This window comes from Chinchilla lanigera, unplaced genomic scaffold (assembly GCF_000276665.1).
Source record: "Chinchilla lanigera isolate Chin_1 unplaced genomic scaffold, ChiLan1.0 scaffold00051, whole genome shotgun sequence".
Taxonomy (NCBI): Eukaryota; Metazoa; Chordata; class Mammalia; order Rodentia; family Chinchillidae; genus Chinchilla; species Chinchilla lanigera.
The window spans coordinates 9,702,648-9,719,940 of record NW_004955452.1 but is presented as its reverse complement, the minus strand read 5'-3'; the positions used below and the strand labels follow the sequence as shown (position 1 = coordinate 9,719,940).

The 17,293-nt window shown below is 55.2% G+C and overlaps 1 protein-coding gene across 5 annotated transcripts in view; it reads left to right on the top strand.

The window, feature by feature from the left end:
• Nkain1 (Na+/K+ transporting ATPase interacting 1) overlaps positions 1 to 16,188 on the top strand; it is a 41,243-nt gene extending 25,055 nt beyond the window's left edge. For 2 of the 5 annotated variants that reach the window (XM_013519443.1, XM_013519444.1), the window contains exons 2-7: positions 9,821 to 9,958; positions 12,704 to 12,784; positions 13,997 to 14,194; positions 14,848 to 14,908; positions 15,430 to 15,511; positions 15,644 to 16,188. In XM_013519443.1, the coding sequence (XP_013374897.1) occupies positions 9,899 to 9,958; positions 12,704 to 12,784; positions 13,997 to 14,194; positions 14,848 to 14,908; positions 15,430 to 15,511; positions 15,644 to 15,653 (492 nt within the window). In that variant the 5' untranslated portion in view covers positions 9,821 to 9,898 and the 3' untranslated portion in view covers positions 15,654 to 16,188. Of the gene's footprint in view, positions 1 to 8,549; positions 8,571 to 9,820; positions 9,959 to 12,703; positions 12,785 to 13,980; positions 14,195 to 14,847; positions 14,909 to 15,429; positions 15,512 to 15,643 lie in introns of those variants that run through there. The other 3 variants (XM_013519447.1, XM_013519445.1, XM_013519446.1) reach the window with 3 other exon arrangements.
• The last annotated feature ends 1,105 nt before the right edge of the window (positions 16,189 to 17,293 follow it).

The following is a 17,293-nucleotide window of genomic DNA, read 5'->3' as shown; positions in this document are numbered from 1 at the left end:
AAAATAAAAAGCTCACGAAGTGGTGACTACCAGAGCCCAGACCTAAACCAGAACCGTGCAACTCGAGTGCCTTCTCCCACCACTATGGGTCGTCTGTGGTTGTCAGAGGGGGTGGGGATAGGTCAGAGCCCAGTCAGATGCCCTCTGATTCCGGGATGCACCAGGTGAAGGGCAGAGGCCAGAGGAGACGTTGTTGACAGAAGGGCAAATGTGCAGAGCTGGCATTTCCAGCTTCTAATCCACTTCCTGCTAGAACCCAGAAATTAGGGAGGGCAGAGGCATAATCACCGCAGATCCAGAGAGCAGGCTCCTGGCTTTGGGGGAAACGAGGGGCTTGTGGGAGGCCTGGCCTTGGAAGCCAATCTAGAAGCCTCCTCAGCCCTGTAAGCACCATTTTAAGGTGTGCATCTGTGTCATCTCCTGAGGGGGAAACTGAGTCCCAGTCACTGGCCTGAAGCCCTTCCCTGGGACAGTGTAGGTTTGGACCAGATGGTGGATATGGAGATAGGCCCAATGGGATGGAAGGATTTTGGATTTCTGTGAGGTTTCTCCCCGGTAGCAGCACCCTGGGCCCCACAGCCCAGGATTTATGCAAATTAATGTAGATGTATGTTAATTGGGTCACTTCCAGGCACACAGTTCTAGCAATGCAGCTGCCAGCTCAGAGGTGTAGCGAGACAAATCTGCCCAGAAGAAGCCTGCGGAGCTCCCCAACTGGGGAAGGGGTGGAGACGGGTCAGTGGTCACTGAGATGGGGGGGTGGGTTGCCATGGACACAGCGGCCAAGCCCCTGCTTCCCAACAGGACCTGGGCTGGCCAGATCGGCCTGCTGAGATGGTCCTGGGCCTCCCTCCCAGCTCCAGGCTGGTCTCTGAGGGCTAATTATGTGGAAGGTAGTGACCAGCTGCTCCCTGGCTTCCCCAGGCTCAGCTGAGGTGGAGGACAGGGCCACAGCAGGAGGGTGTGAGGACCGACAGATGGTGGTCTGATCTGGGGCCGGGTAGGAGGAGCTGCCCAGAGGAGGAAGGGGATTACCCCTCCAGAGCCCAAGGCCCCTCCAGCAAGGCCATGGCTCAGATTCTCAAACACGAGGGCGTGCAGCCTGGCCCGGTCACCACGTCTCAGGATGTAGTGGGACGAGCAACGACTTAGCTCCACACAGAACAGCTGGAGGCTCAGCTCTCCTGTGACCCCTTGCACAAGCCCCTCCACTGGGCCTCAGTGTCCCCATCTGCACACGGGGATGGGATTAGGAGATACGACATGGGTATATGGAGTGTGGGGATAGCTCAGCGGCAGAGCACTTGCTTAGCACATATATGGGCCTGGGTTCAATCCCAGGGACCAAGATAATCAATAAGTGCTCGATGAAATATTCTAAGCACTGGGGGCAGGGGATATGGTTCAGCAGCATAGCACCTGCCTGGCAAGTGCAAGATGCTGAGTACGATTCCCGGTACACACACACACACACACACACACACACACACACACACAATATTCTAAGCACCACTGAGAGGGACTGTCAGTCTCCTGGGTTGTGTACTTTTTGTGGGAAAGAACACCTCTCTATCCCTGCCTCTTCTCTCGCTGTCTGGCGCAGGAGCAGGAGGGAAGGGAAGGACAGTGCTGTCCCAGGGCACAGGAGCTGGGCCTGCTGTCCTCACCACTGAGTTCTCAAGACATGGCACACGAAGGGCACCGGAGAAACATCTGAAGAACGAGCAGACTACCAGGAGTTAACACTCAGGAGAGGCTGTGGCTCCTCAGATGTGTCGGGGCTCCATGACTGCTCTGGGCGGGGGGGCTCACCCACTGGTCCAGAGCAGACTCAGCCGTCTCAGCCCCGTGCCTCCTCCTCCCCTGATGGGGGTGGGAGAAGCAGGGGCGCAGAGGCAGCCCCACATCCCAGCTCTGCCGCATCCACAGCGACTGCGGGACAGGGGGCCCTCAGCTGGTGACGCCTTGGGGAGGGGAAGGGATGAACCTGGATGGCATCCTCAGGCTGAAGGAGGCAGGCGGCACCAGGGGCTGTCAAGGCAGCACTTGGGGGAAAAAAGACATTAGACCCTCAACAAAGGTCACCCGGGCCCACAGCCAGTCTCTCTGCAGCCAGGAAGGCCTCAGCAGCACAAGCCTGGTCGGAGATCTGGAGCAGCAGAGGCTTGGCCAAGGTCGCCCGGCACAGTTTGCTTTTCGGGGCCAGGAGGCTCTAGTGCTCTTCTTCCTCTTTCCCTTCTCCTCTTCCTCCTTCTTCCTTCTTGTTTTTTGAGACAGGGTCTCACTGTGTAAGTCAGGCTGGCCTTGAGCTCACTATGGAGCCCAGGGTGGCAGTCGTCCTGCCTCAGCCTCCCAAGTTCTGGGATTACAGGTGTGCGCCACCATGCCTGGCTTCTAGTGTTCTTTCACATCTCAGAGCTGAATCAAAATCTGAAGCCGTTTTTGGTTAACTTCCTTAAAAAATTACAACTTTGTTGTAAAACATTTCAGAAATACAGAAGCATGTAAGCTTAAAGTCAAAGCCTCCCTGTGTGCAAATCCCTGCTCCCTGGAGATAAACTCTTGTCACCATTGTGTCTCTCGCCGGCTCTTGGTGCTGCATTCACGGTCACACACATTTGGTGTCTTTTTGGCTTTTGTTTTTTTGCACAATGGAATCGCATTGTTCTGCTGCTTGGCTTTCTTCACTTAGCGGTGATAGCTTGGCCTTTCTCCAGGGGGTGGGGCTGGTTCTGGGCGGCAGAGGCAAAAGGGCTGTGGGAACCGCGGAGAAAGCGCGGGGGTGTGGCACGTCGGTCCGCAAAGGTCCCTGGCCCCGCAGGGCCCTCCCTCAGCCCCCTTGCTCCTCCTGGTGGCCACCTCTGGGCTTGCATGCTGGGAGGCAGGGCCACGCCCCCTCCTTCACTACCGCTTTCTCTGTACCTAGCCCAGGGCCAGGCACACAGTCCTTGCCCAAGAAATACTTTTTCAGGCGATTCAGCCCCTGCGCGACCGTCTTCCGTGCCCCTGCCAAAGACCACTTGGTCTCCGCGACCCTGCTCCTTTGAGCCCCTGGGTGGACGGCTCGGCTCGTGCTCCAGAGGCTCTGACCGCAGGCGGAGCGCTCCCTGCCTTGCTGTCCCCCTGCCCCCTCCCCAAGCAGGAGCTGGGCCCTCGTCTCCAGGGCTGCTCCGAGCCCACTCCCTCATTTCATGCATGAGGGCCCAAGTCGAGTTTAATTTTGTCAGCTGCTTCAGAAATCCACTGGGAGAAGGGGGGCTTGAGTTTGAGGGTACTGCAAAGGCTGGTGCCGTGTGCTGATCACTCACGGGCTGTGTGCCAGGCACCAGGCTTGCTGAGAGCTTTGTGTGAACTGCCTTCGCCCCCGGGGCACTGCCAGTGAGGAAACTGAGGCCTAGAGAAGGGGGGCAGCCTGCCCAGGGCCACACACTGTCCAGGGTCAGTGACTAAGCTGGGTTGCAGCCCAGCCCTTCTGGACCCCAAACCAAAACGTGGGGAAAAGAGACAGAACCGCACCGGAGCAAACTGTACTCCAGAATCCTAGAAGGCGCCTCCCTTGTCAGACCACAGATCGCCAAACTTCTGCGCAGAAGGCCTGGGGCGGCATGGCCAGAATTTTGGCGGGGAAAGTAGTTGACTTGCAGAATTGGCGGGCAAGGGCTTGGGTGCAAGAGGCTTCTGGTGGGTTCCACAGCTCAGCCGCCGGCCTGCCCTCTCCCCCAGCCAGCTTCCTGAGGCTGGGGTGGGCCCTTCTGCATTATTCATCCTTTGCCCCTCCGCCCCCCACCTGGGGTTGGGCTCCTGGGGTTGGCGTCTAGACAGACAAGAGCATCCCACTGAGAACAGAGACAGCCCTGACTCGGGGCTGAAGGTTCCCATGGCAACAGCATCCCCCTCAGCTGGCAGCAACCCGATAAATAAATAATCAGGGGTGGAGGTGGGGAGCCAAGGGCGGGGGAGGGGCACCAGGGCCAGCCCGGGGCTTCACTCTGGAGAGGAGAGGGGGCCCCTCCGGTTTGAAGGAAGGGGGGGAGGGGCAGTATGGCCGAGTGAGAGAAAAGAAGGGAGGGAAAAGTGGTGGGATGTGGGAAATTTGGAGGAGCAGGGAGCAGCGCCCGAAGTTGAGGTTCAGCTCCTGCAGCTGGACAGTGGGGGCCCGGAGCCCTGGAAGCGGACCAGGTTTGGGTGGGTTGAATTCCCTGTGAGCCACCTGGTAAGTGGTTGGTGAGAACAGGGACTGAAGGCTGATGATCCAGCAGGCCGGCAGTCCCGAGGGGTGGGGCGCGCATTTCCCAGGACGTAGGTACTCCAAGCAGAGCCCGGGTTGTGGCCCCAAGGCCCTCTGATACGCAGGGCCAGAATCAGAAGTAGCTGGGGAGGGGAGGGAATGAGCTTAACTTTTACCTCCTGCACTATGGCCAGCACTGCCCTGGACACTGACAGTACCACAGTGGACACCACAAGCAGCAGCCCTGCCCCCGGGAAGCTTGCTGCCTTTTGTAGGGACAGACAGCACGTAGGAGCAGGTGGCACCTTGGCTAATGATTAGTACTGTGGAAAAAGTAAAGCCAGGGGGTGGGAAGGGCAGGGAGTCCTGGGGCAGAATAAAGTGTTAAATTCTGCCGGCTCCTCAGGACCCTATGACTAAATCATACCCACTTTGTTGTCAAAGAAACTGAGGCACAGGGAGGTTAGTGACTTGTCTAAAGTTGCCTAATACATGACGGTGGCACCAGGCTTCTAGCCCAGGTTTTGCTCCTAACCCCGAGGTCATGCTGCCTCCGGGGCACAAGCCAGGGAAGAGTGTCTCTGGCGGGAGAGGGCATCGTGGGCAAGAACAATGAGGAAGCTGAGCGCTGAAATGCCTCTGCCGGCTCCGGTGACGTGGAGGTCGTAGTGACCCCAGAAAACTGTTCCAGTGGCTGAAAAGAAAGCTGCTCGAGAGTGGGCATAGGGTGGCAGGGGGTGCGCGGAGACCTTTGAAACAGTTTTAGAGCCGTGAGTTGAGGTAGACAGGGCTGGGAGGTGGTTAGTGCAGAGGCTTGGCTGTGTTTGGGAGCCAGTGCTGGGGACAGGGAGCCGCGACTACCAGAGTGAAGGGCCCGGGGGGCGGGGGCTCCCGAGGAGACAGGCAGTGCAGGGACTGGCCTCAGCCGGGAGGATGCGACAGACAGGGAGCAGGAGGCCAGACCACCAGTGAGAGGGAGGCCACGGGGACCCCAGGAGGGCCGAGGACAAGGGGGAGATCCTAAAGTACGATGGGAGGAGCCTAGTGGGGTTGTGGATGATAACCAGGAGCCACCTTGAAGCCAGGAGTGTGGGTCTGCTATGGGCCCTGGGTGACTTCGTAGAATGAGGGGCTTCGGAGCAGACACTGGGAGAACTGAGCGCCACATCTGTCCGGCACTGGGCTCCTCACAGGGGCGGCAGAGGAGGAGGAGGAGGGGTTCTGGCCCGTGGCGAGGCTGATGTTGAGGAGTCCCAGGGTCCCAGCAGTACAAGACTGGACCTTTCATCCTGAAGGGTGTGGGGAAGTCCCCCTGGGGAGTCCGGGAGGGGTTTTCAGATAGGTGACTTCGGGGGCGCTGTCCAAGGGTCGCTGGGGATGAGAGGAATGGGAAAGGTCTTGGAAAGGCGTTTGAGAGACTGGAGGTGCTGAATGGCGTGTCCCCAGATGTGGAGGCTGACCACGAGGGCAAAGGAGCCAAGTTCATCTTCAAGAGGGAGCAAGATGTGGTAGCACATGCCGGTGACCCCAGACGCCAGGGGCTCCCGGGGAAAGATCACACACTTAAGCCCAGCTGGGCAATTTAGTGACTTAGCAGCCCCTGACTCAAAAATTTTTTAAAGGCTGGGGATGTAGCTCAGTGCAAAAGCCCTGGGTAGACCGCACTCACAGCCAGAAGCCCTGAGCCTGAGCCTGAGCCTGAGCCGGGCGGGCAGTGGCCAGCCACCCTCTCTGTCTGAGAAGCTGAGAAGAGGCCCAGGAGTTGCCTCCTGGAACTTCCCTATTGGCTCACTTCGGAGAGATTCAAGAAGCCTGCTGGATCTGGCTTGCAGCTTGGCCAGGTAAAAATATCCCCAAAGCCATTTTATCCCTCGCTGCACATGAATTCAAAATCTTTGTAAAAGACTAGGTCACCGTCACTTACACAGTTCTGCTCATCAGAGGAACAAGACACACAGGGCTGCTCATGATTTATACTCGTTGCGGCCTCAGAAGAGTGTTTCTAAGGTAGTGCGACCAGATGGGGAAGCCAGTCCTCCCGCTTCCTTCTCATCAGCATTTGGTAATTAGCTGCATATTGCTGCGGTACAATCAGGAGTTCTGGAAAGTTTGACTTGGTTTTCTGGAAAAAAAAAAATCATAACTTTAAGGGCTGGGGGTATGGCTCAGTGGTGAAGTGTGAGCCTCGCTGGGTTCAATCCCCAGCACTGACAATAATAATAGCTTTAGAATTGATATTATTTATGTATTTATTTACTTTTGGTACCAGAAATCCAACTCAGGACCTTGCGCTTTCTAGGCAGGCATTTGTGCCACTGAGCTATATCCCCGGCCCTAGAATTGATATCATTTAAAAGACATTGAGTCTTACTTTTTAAAAAGATATCTTTAAGTTAAGGGATTGATGTGTATGCCTGTAATTCCAGCACTCTGAGAGGTTAAGGCAGGAGGATCACAAGTTAGAACCCAGCCTGGGCAATTTAGTGACAGTGAGACACTGTTTCAAAGTTTTAAAAGGGGGTTGGTGGTATGGCTCAGGGCAAAGGCTCTGAGTTCAATCCCGAGTACCACCAGGAAAAAAAAAAAAAAAGCATCTTTAAATCTGCCTCAATAAGGCCTGGATTATGGTACTAACTACACTGGTTTGTCTTTTTGAAACAGGGTCTTGCTGTGCAGTTCAGGCTGGCCTTTGAGCTCACTTTGTAGCCCAGGCTGGTCTTGAACTCGCAACAATCTTCCTGGCTCAGCCTCCTGAGTGCTGGGATTACAGGCGAATGCCACCACGCCCGGCAGTTAGCCACCATTTATCACATCTAATTATCTGTTAGTTTATGTGATGTCTTCATATCCCCACTACAACTTCTCAGCAGAGGGAGTATCTTATATTTAGTTGAAGAAATAGCTGCAGAGAAAGAGAGTGACTTGCGCTAAGTCACACAGCAGGGCTGTAATGTGAACCTGAGTTTGAGTAATTCCAAAGCTGTGCTGCTTTTTTTTTCCTTTTTAATTAATAGGAGTTTTGAAGGAGGCCCAATGGGGTGGGCTGATATTATCTCCCAGGTGAACATACTTGGGCAAGACATTCTGCAGCTATACTTTCAGTGTCACTGTCATAGTCTCCTCCTTCATCCTCTGATGGGGACTCGTCCCTAGGACCACGTACCAGTGCAGTTGAGAATGTCAAGCTGGACCCCAAGCCACCAGCACTGCCACTGCTGGCCTGAGTCAGAGTGTAAGGGGAAGGATGGAAGTGGTAGCAGAGTGTGGGATGAGGAGCAGGAGTGGGAGACCATGGCACTGGCCCTGCATAGGCCTGCAGAGTTTCTCCCAAGCTTGGCAAACCAGGCAAAATTGGGTTATCTAGTCAGGTGACTTCTGTGTATGTGAGAAGAGCTCAAGACCCGGCAGGGAGGGTGACCTGCCCAAAGTCACTCAGCAGTCAGGGTAGCCGGGCGTGATGGTGCACGCCTGTAATCCCAGCACTGGGGAGGCTGAGGCAGGAGGATCATCTCGAGTTTGAGACCATCTTGAGCTACAAAGTGAGCTCAAGGCCAGCCTAAACTGCATAGGGAGACCCTACCTCAAAAAGACAAAAAACAAAACAAAACAAAAAAAACTCAGCAGTCAGGGGCAGACTCTACCAGGACCTGTACCTCTTCACTTCCAAATCAGTGCCATTGGGAAAGGTAGTTCATTGGTGCCCAGGTGAAACAGGTGGCAGAGAAAGGCCTAATCTGTTACCTGCTGTGTGACCTTGGGCAAGTCACTCCCCTCTCTGAGCGTCATGTTCTCTTTTCTCCAAAGCGAGAGAACGATCCCAGCTCTGTCTTTCTGCCAAGGAATATCCAGTGAGAGATGAACCTGGAGAGCTCGTTACCATCTGCAGTCCTGGGAGAGGAGCCACCAACAAGAGGCAGGCTGACAGGAGGTGGGCGGGTGCCAGGGCTGGGTCTGGCACCGCCAGGCCTCCTCCATTCTCTTGTCCAAACCTGCAGCTTCGCTGGTCGCTGCCCAAGCTTCACCATCTGTGTGGTGGCATCAGCTCCACCTCCTGCCTCCCTGCCTGCCAAGAAAACACTCTGGGATCGCCTTGCTTGTTCAGAGTCCCCACCCCAACCCCCAGACCTTCTTCTCTTCCCTCTATTTGAGTCAGGATTGTTGGTTGCAAAGGACAGAAATCAAATGTATAAGGAGGGAGACTGCATTAGACACACTAGATCCTGAGACCCACAGCCATGTCACCGGCACACTCCCCTGGCTTATTCCCTCTTCCTCCGACAGCCCTTCAGAGGATGACAGAGGTGGCCACAAACAGCTCCAAGCTGACACCACTTCCGTTCAGGTATCCTGGCAGACAGAGAGCAGCTGTATCCCAGTTGTTCCCACAGATGTCCAGAATGACACTCGGGTGGGGGCAGGGGCAGGATGAGTGGCTGTGCCTAAATCCATTACTGGTCTTGGCTGGTCCTGGGTTACCTGCCCACCCCAGAACCTAGAAATGAGGCCAACCCCACACAAGCCCCATAGATAGTGGTGGAAGGTGGTTCTGAAAAAGAGATGAATTCTGCTACCTGAAGGAATCTTGGATAGCCAAACACAGTAGCTATCCTTGTTTCTGAGTTTATTGGCTACAAAACTGAACCAGGGGCTGCTGGGAAGGGAGTGTTGATTGTGTCCTGTATGTATCAGTTAGCTTTTGCTGCATAACAAATCACTCCAAGGCATTGTGGTTTAAGACAGCCATTTTATTTTATGTAGCTTAAGACTCTGTGGATCGGTGGGGCATTTGTTCCGGGATGGGCTGTGTTTGGTCAGCTGGCAGGTGGCCTAGTGCCTGAATGGGCTGGAGGATGGTCTTACACGTTTGGCAGTTGGCCAACTGTTGGAGGGGTGCCTCTGTTCTCCCCCATGTGTTTCTTTCCCTCTAGCGGTTCAGCCTGGGCTCCTTCACCAGGTGCTCTCTGTCACATGTGAACCAAGTGAGCAAGCTCCTTCCCAGCCTCCCCTTGCAACATTTGCTAAAATTCCATTGGACAAAACAGGTCACATGACCCAGCACCTTACCAAAGTGCCAAAGACAATGGGAATAGGAAGAGGAAGAATGTGGGGCCAATTTTGCAATCTGCTTTAAGTCCCTCAGAGAAAAAAGTATGTATGTGTGTAGGGGGCTGTCTCTATGGCCCAGGGATCCCTTGGGCTAGGACAACCCCCAATTAAGAATCCTCAGAAGAGTGACTCAGTCACAAGAATGTCCCCGGGTCCTGCAAACCTGTGGTTTAGCCTCTCTCAACTTCTGGGACAGTCAGTCTGCGTCCTAGACCCACCAGCCTCCCCACATGTAGAAAGGGCAGAGCTCCTGTGGCTAGTGGGCCAAAATGATGCTCAGGCTTAGGGACCCCTGCCCCACCCCCACAGACTTGCCCTTGAAGAAACCCTCAACTCCCAGCATCCTTTTGGTGTGGGGAGCTGGATGACTCTGAGACTTGTGCCCATCAGCAGGGTAACTGGTGTTACCTGCTCCACAAGGTCAAGGAGGAGCCCCTGTCCTCTCGCACGCAGGATGACAGTGGCCTCGGCCTGTCTCTTCCACAGGTGGCTGCGCTGCAGCGGCAGATCTTTGACTTCCTGGGCTACCAGTGGGCTCCTATCCTGGCCAACTTCCTGCATATCATGGCGGTCATCCTGGGCATCTTTGGCACCGTGCAGTATCGCTCTCGGTACCTCATCCTGGTACGGCTCACCCAGCCCCTGCCCAAGCCGAGCCCCTCTTCTCACCCTTGCCCACCCTGTCCTCCCTGCTCCGCTAGCCAGAACTGTCCCCCAACCCTGGACACCCAGACTGGTGTGTCTTGGCTCCAGCCCAGCTAGGGGATGAATGTCCAAATCCCAATGCTGCTTTGCTTGGAGGAGGCCATTTTTCTTCAAGGATTTCCCAGGAAAATAATCCAAACATAAGCAAGATAGGTCACTTAGCAAGCACCTTCCCTGTGCCAGGCACACTGCTCAGGTTCACACGCTTTATCTCATCTTTACAGCAGTCCTGTGAGCTCTGTCCTGCCATCTCCACTTCCCAGATGAGGAAGCTGAGACTCAGAAAGGTTACCAGGCTTCCTTAAGCCACACAGCTAGTAAAGGCGGGGCCAGGATTAGAGCTTGAGGTCTTCGGTGAAGCCTCCTGCCCTGCCCCTGAGCTGCCTCAGCAAATCAGAGGGCACAGACCAAGGAGGGGTGGGCCTCATCTTGTCCAGTTTCTCAGGGCGCTAAGAAACTTCAGGAGGCTTGGCGTTTGTCCCTGCTTAGTGACATGCATCAAAGACTTGGTCCAGAGCAGGTACTGTGGCTTTGAGGTTAGTGGCTCCTACACTCAAGCTCCAAAGGTCTGATCTTGTCCCCAGGATGCTCTCCCACTTGCTTTTTCCAAGCTCTGTTTCCAGCTAGACTCACCTGTGGTCCCTGCTGATCTTCAGGGACCTCTGCGCAGGGCTTCTAGGGGCTTTTCTCTAGATCTAACGAGTACGTGCCTCACAGTTACCACAACGATGGCCAGCAGTGCCGCGCTAGTAAGACCCGCCCAGAGCCATTCAAGGACTTCACCTCCCAGGAGCCAGGTGCAGGGTCCTGTGGAGCGCTGCATCCTCTGACATAGAACACTTCCTGCCAGCTCTCAGGAGAGCCCTGGGTGCTGCTGTCGACTGTGCCGTTCGCCAGGTGGCAGCCACTCAAGTGCAGGCACAGGCCTTGTGTGGAACATCCAGCTCCCAGGCCTTCTCTGCCCTCCCTCTCAGGCTGTGGCTACGGCTGGGATGCCGTTCTCCCGTGAAGTGGCCACATCTGGGAGGGGAAAAACTCCAGGGCTGGGAGGTCCCCATGCTGCCCTAACCATGCAGCTGCAGCCTCTCTCTGGCCAGGTCCCAGGATTGCTGGGGCTGCTCACACTGACCTGGGCCACTCGGGAGCAGTTTACAGAACAAGGGGGAAGATAGTGACAAAAGGAGTGGATTGGGGGTGTATGGCTCCCTTTCCATCTTGGGGATGCAGCTTGTTCTGCTCACCCCAGCCTTTCTGCAGGCCCCATCCACCGCCCTGCTCCCACCTTCCTTCCCCCTCATACCAGCCCCAGGTCTGTGTGGGAGGATAGCCCCTGTGTTCTCAGGCACCAGCTTCAGGATGACTTCCTGTTTGTTTTTGGCCGAAAGTTCTCAGCATCTTTAACTACTGCTGACCCTCCCCTCTCACAGAGGATTGCAGCCACTTACGAGAATTAAGGCTTCCTGGGGCTGAGGGTGTAATTCAGTAGTAGAGCACTTGCCTAGCAGGCTCAAGGCCAGGGGTTCCACCTCCAACACTGGGAAAAAAAAGTCTTCCTCCTGGGAAATAAGATGGACCCTCATTCTCCCCACAACACACACTATTACACGCCAGTCCTCAGCCACAGGCCTCTGACCAGCCACTTCTGCTTACCAGCTAGGGCCTAACAAGAATACTTTACACACCGCTTCCTGAGGCCTGAGGTCAATTGAGTCACCACCGCTGCATATTTGCTCTGTGCTGGACACTCATGTTGTGTGGTAAATGAGGCAGATGAGGCCCTTGCCCTCTAGTGGTTTTTTTGTTTTGTTTTGTTTTTTGGGGTTTTTTTTGGTACCAGGAATCAAACTCATGACCTCAGGCTTGCCAGGCAAGCAGTTATGCTACTGAGCTATATCCCCGGCCTGCCCTGTAGTGGTTTGCCATCTGGAATATGTTCTAAAGAGTGTCATCCAAGTCACAAGTCAGGGTTGCTTAAACAGCTCCTGAACAACCTCTGTAGCAACTCAGAATCAGTAAACCTGGAAAGTAGGACTTAGGAATGCATATATTTTTCTCTCTTTCTTCCTTGCTGTGTTGCCCAGCCGGACTCTGAACTCCTGGGCTCCAGCGATCCTCCTGCCTCAGCCTCCCAAGTAGCTAGGACCACAGGTGAGCACCACTGCCCCCAGGTGGAATCTGCATTTTTATCAAGCTCCCTGAGTGATTCTAGTCCATTCTAGATTTATTTATTTTTATTTATTTTTTGGTACCAGGAATCGAACTTAGGGCCTCGTGCTTGCCAGGCAGGTGCTGTGTCACTGAGCTTACCCTCTAGTACATTCTAGAGACCTCTAGCCTAAAGGAAGTTTTTAGCGGAGTGGATAGGACGTGGGTGGGCATGCCAGCCCTCCTGCTTCCTAGCTGTGTGATTTTGGAAAGCTGAGACCTCTCAGTCTTAGCTCATTGCTCTCTAGGAGGCTGCAGCCTGCCCTGCAGGGCTGTGGTAGAGACTGGACGGATGTGAAGATGACTTGGAAATGACAGTGTGCCCTGGAGTGTTAGCATGCTTTCCCCTGCAAAGGTCTCCCTTGCAAAGGTCTCCTCTGCCCTTGACCTGTGACTCCATTGACTCGCCGCCTCCCCACTCCCCAGGCCCCACCCTGAACCCACCTCTGCTTTCCCCAGTATGCAGCCTGGCTGGTGCTCTGGGTTGGCTGGAATGCATTTATCATCTGCTTCTACCTGGAGGTTGGACAGCTGTCCCAGGTAAGCCTCAGGCCTGGCAGCACCCTAAGGCAGAGCCTGACCTTTCCCTTCTCTACCCCAGGGCTCTTAGCGTGGTGTAGGCCTGGGGCATCATGTCTAGAGACCTCCCCACCTCTGCACACTCCAGTAATCTGTGCAGACCCCTCCCCCGACTGTTTCTGCCTCCCCTGCACCTCTCAGAAACTATGATGGAACAGGTAGGGCTAAAGAGCAGTCCGGGTAAAGATGGGCCGGAGATCCCAGTTGAACAGAAGCGCAGTAAAAACCAACAGCATGTGTTGGCCTACTCTTAGGCCCCACGAATAGCAGTAGAGCAAAGGAAGTGAAATTGCCATGCACTTTGTACGGCTTAGAACCAAACATATGGGTCAGTGCTGAGTGATTATTTTAAGAAGGGAAAGGACTAGTTATTTTTTGTTCAGAGGACACTGAACAGACACTATCACATGGAGAACTTTTGAAGAAAGTTTGTTTAACTTGAAGAGCAGTCCAGAAAGACACTACTTCTATTTTTAGATAAAGGGAGCAAAATATGTCAATAAGAGGTTTGGCTTTCTGGTTTAACCTTACAGCATTCAGAACTTAGTTCTAATATTTCCCAGCAGCATGGCCCTGGGCAGTGGGTTGTCTTCTCTGAGCGTTCCTTCCTCTTCTTGTAAGGGGAGACAGCAGTCACCCCAAATTCATGTGGTTGCTGAGGGGGTGTAGCGAGAGCTCACATCAAAGTGGCCGGCACAGAGTGAGCCTCAGTCTGGCTGAAGGCTGATGAGCTCAGGCTGCACACCTGGGCAAGAACTTCTGCTGTAGCCCAGCCCTGTCTCCATGTACCAAGTGGAGAGATCAACGTCCAAAGAGAGGAGAGGTGTGCCCATCAACACAGGGAAAGCAGGGGAGAGACCGAGTGGGTTGTGGAGGAGCCTATACTGAGCATTTCACCAGCGGCTGGGAGTTGGACCTTGTCTCTGTTAATGTCCCTTCTAGCCCTGAAATTCTGAATCTCCTATAGGGTGAGCACCAACCCCTTTCCAACTTAGCGATGAAGTGTGAGGCCTGCATGAGCATCAATTGCCACCTGCTGGCCAAACATGGACTTGCAAGTGGAAGCCTCATTCCTTTCCTAAATCAACCCAGAGGAGGCTGCTTGAGTAGACTCAAGTGTGCTGTGTAACTCCCCTGACCCCTGCTCAGTATCCCAGGCCCCTCTGCCCCCAGGACCGGGATTTCATCATGACCTTCAATACATCGCTGCACCGCTCCTGGTGGATGGAGAACGGACCGGGCTGCCTCGTGACTCCCGTTCTGAACTCCCGCCTGGCCCTGGAGGACCACCATGTCATCTCTGTCACCGGCTGCCTGTTGGATTATCCCTACATCGAAGCCCTCAGCAGTGCTCTGCAGATCTTTCTGGCAGTGAGTCTCCCACCCCCGACAAACTCAGAGGGGTGGGCTCCATCCCAACCCCCTTTCTTTATCCATAATTAAGAGGAGACACACCTAGGTCTCCTAGCCTGCCTGTGCTTCTGCCTGGACCAGCTTCCAAACCTTGTGCCACCTTCCTTCACCCTTGCCCTAGCTGTGTGCCAAGAGTGGGCAGGTTTAATGAATATGATGAGGTAGGTATCAGATCATGAGTCCACCCACTGTGTGACTGTCATTTACCTTTTCTAAACTTGTGTCCTTATTCACAGAAGGAACCCAGTAGAGTTATAGGAATAGGGGAGGTGCTCTAAGATGGTAGGAACCCCATTTCCAGGCCAGCCCTGTTCTAGGCACTTTACACACACACACACACACACACACACACACTCCTCCTAACAAGCCAGTAAGGCATTGCCCAAGTCTCTGGGAAAACGAGCTCGAAGGAGCAATTACTTGTCGGAAGTCACACTCCAAGAATGAACAGGACCAAGTATGTTTGACTTTTAAGCGTAAGCGTTTAACCTGAAGTTAAAGGGTTTGTTTGCCTCAGACAAGGCCGGACACATCCCTCCCAAATTGGGGTGAGTGGGCGGGGACCAAGAAGAGGCTGTGCTCTCTCCCCTGACTTATCGTTGCCTCCCCAGCTGTTTGGCTTTGTGTTCGCCTGCTACGTGAGCAAAGTGTTCCTGGAGGAGGAGGACAGCTGTGAGTGAGGCGCCCTCAGGGTCGCGGGAGCCTGCCCCTGCGCCACGCAGCGCTTTTCAGCACCCTGGACAGGGCTAGGGCGGCTTGGCTGGAGGAAGCTGTGGGTCAGCTTGGGGCCCCTTTCGTGAAGAGATGACAGCGGTGGGCAGGGTCTGCAGAACCAGCCCATTGTGGGCTAGGGTCTAGACGTCCAGGTGCCTAGCCTACGATCCCACCGTCGCCTTTTTCCAGTCTGGCCACAACTCCATCGGAGTTCTTGTCCCGCCCCCAGGGCCTCTCTTTCCTGTAGGGGCCCCCACGCCTCCGCACAGGCTTTATAGTCTGGGGAATGGAGCCCCTGCTGGCCCGGCTCCGGCCTCCCGGCCCTCACAGGCCCATCCCTGCGGGTCCAGGAGCACGGTCCCACTCCGAGCGCCCCATTCCATCCCCACCTCTCCTGCTGAGCTTCCGGGGGTTCGGGGTCCTGCTGTCGACTCTTCCCTTTCGGGACCCAGTCTCTTAATTCACCCCCATTTCCGCAGTTGATTTCATCGGTGGCTTTGACTCCTACGGATACCAGGCGCCGCAGAAGACGTCGCATTTACAGCTGCAACCACTGTACACGTGGGTCCAGGGGCAGGGCTGGGTGCACGTGGAGGGGCCGGAAGTTGAGTGAAGCGGGGAGGGGAGAGGGGGAGGGGCGCCAGATCTGTCTGTCAGTGGGCCTACCCCCTCACCCACCTCTGTTTCCTGCAGGTCTGGGTAGCTTCCGTCCAGCGCCCACTCCGGCGTCCCGCCCTTGGCGGCTGGACTGACAGCGGCCTCGGGGAGCTCCGGCCAAGATGGGCGCGCGCCCCCTGGCGTCTTGTGGACCGACTGCAGCCTGCGCGGTCTCACCCGCTGGGCAGCCAAAGGAGCAGATTGGACTTGGCCTTACACAACCCTGACTTCAGGGGCGGGCCGGGGCGGGGCGGGCCGGGGGAGGGGCATCGCGGGGTTTGTAATTTTTTTATCTCAGCCTTGGCATATGCCAGGGCCTTCCTCCCCCCTCCAGTCCACCCCTTTCACCCTTCATCCAGCATCTTGCCCTTGTCCAGAGAGAAACAGCAGGGCAGACAGACTCACCCCATCTCTTCACTCATTCACCAGCCTCAGTGAAACCTACTGTGAACTAGGAGCAGGAGTCCTGGGTTCCGATCGCAGCTCTGTCACTGACACCCGGTGTGATAGGTGGCAAAGCCCTTGCCCTCTCTGGGCCTCCGTTTCCCCACTCCAAGTAATTAAAATAATCCTTTAGCAGATGGACTCTTCTAGGCTTCTCCTTTGACTCTCAATCCCCTGAGCTAGGCTGTGATTATAATCCCCATTTTCAGCCGTGGCAACTAAGGCCCAGAGATATAAAGTGATTTGCTTGAAGCCACACAGCTAAACTTGAGGAGGCAGCCCTTGAACAGTGTACTTTCTGTAGCTTCAGATTCCAAAGCCCAGTGCCTGCCTCTGGGTTCCACTTGCAAGCCGCCTTCTAGCGCGGACACTCCGCCACACACACACCTCTGCTGCCACCATCACATGCCAGCACCTCTCTTAAAGCAATATACTCATTTGTTCTCGTGTTGGGAGCCATATGGACAGAGCCCAAAGCCCCAAATTCAGTCTACCACCTAGCGGAGCCTTCTGAGACTTAGCCTCCGACAACCCTTGGCAGACCTTCAAAGCCCCCTCCTCCAGGGAAAAGGGGCTACAGTCACCCTACGCCCTGCCATGTCCCTGAGACCTGCTGCACCCACAATCCTGTCCCTTGTGCCCCCAGCAATGCTGCCGCCTCCTGATGGCTCCATCCACATCACCACTGTGACTCTGGAGGGGAAAGACTGGTCAGTGCCACCTGGACACCAGTGTCTGCAGACCCCTGGCATTGTGACCACTCCAATCAACTGGCCCCAATAGGGCCAGGTATGGTGGAGCACGCCTGTAATCCCAGCACTTGGGAGGCTTATCAGTGTAAGTTAAAGGCCAGCCCGGGCTTCATAGTGAGACCCTGTCTCAAAAAACAAACGAAAAGCCCAGAAGGAATTCTGATGGGGTGGAGTGGGGGTCTGGGTAATAGGGGTATGTCAGAAGGGCCAGCAGCCCACCCTTCCTGAGGGCAAAAAGAGGTGAGAGCACTTCTTCCCCACCTCCCTCCAAGGTACCCCTGGGGATCCTGTAACCTAGCACTGGCTGATTAGTCCACAGAGGAGAGGATCAGGGCTCAGCATCCCGGTCTGTACATGGGAGCGGCCCTGGGTTATGAAGGATGACAGGAGCACAGGGAGGGTGGAGGGAAACTCAGACACGAGACGGTTTGCACACCTGAGCCTGCCTGTGGTGACCGTGGCCTTTCTTACTCCCACCTTCTGATCTTGG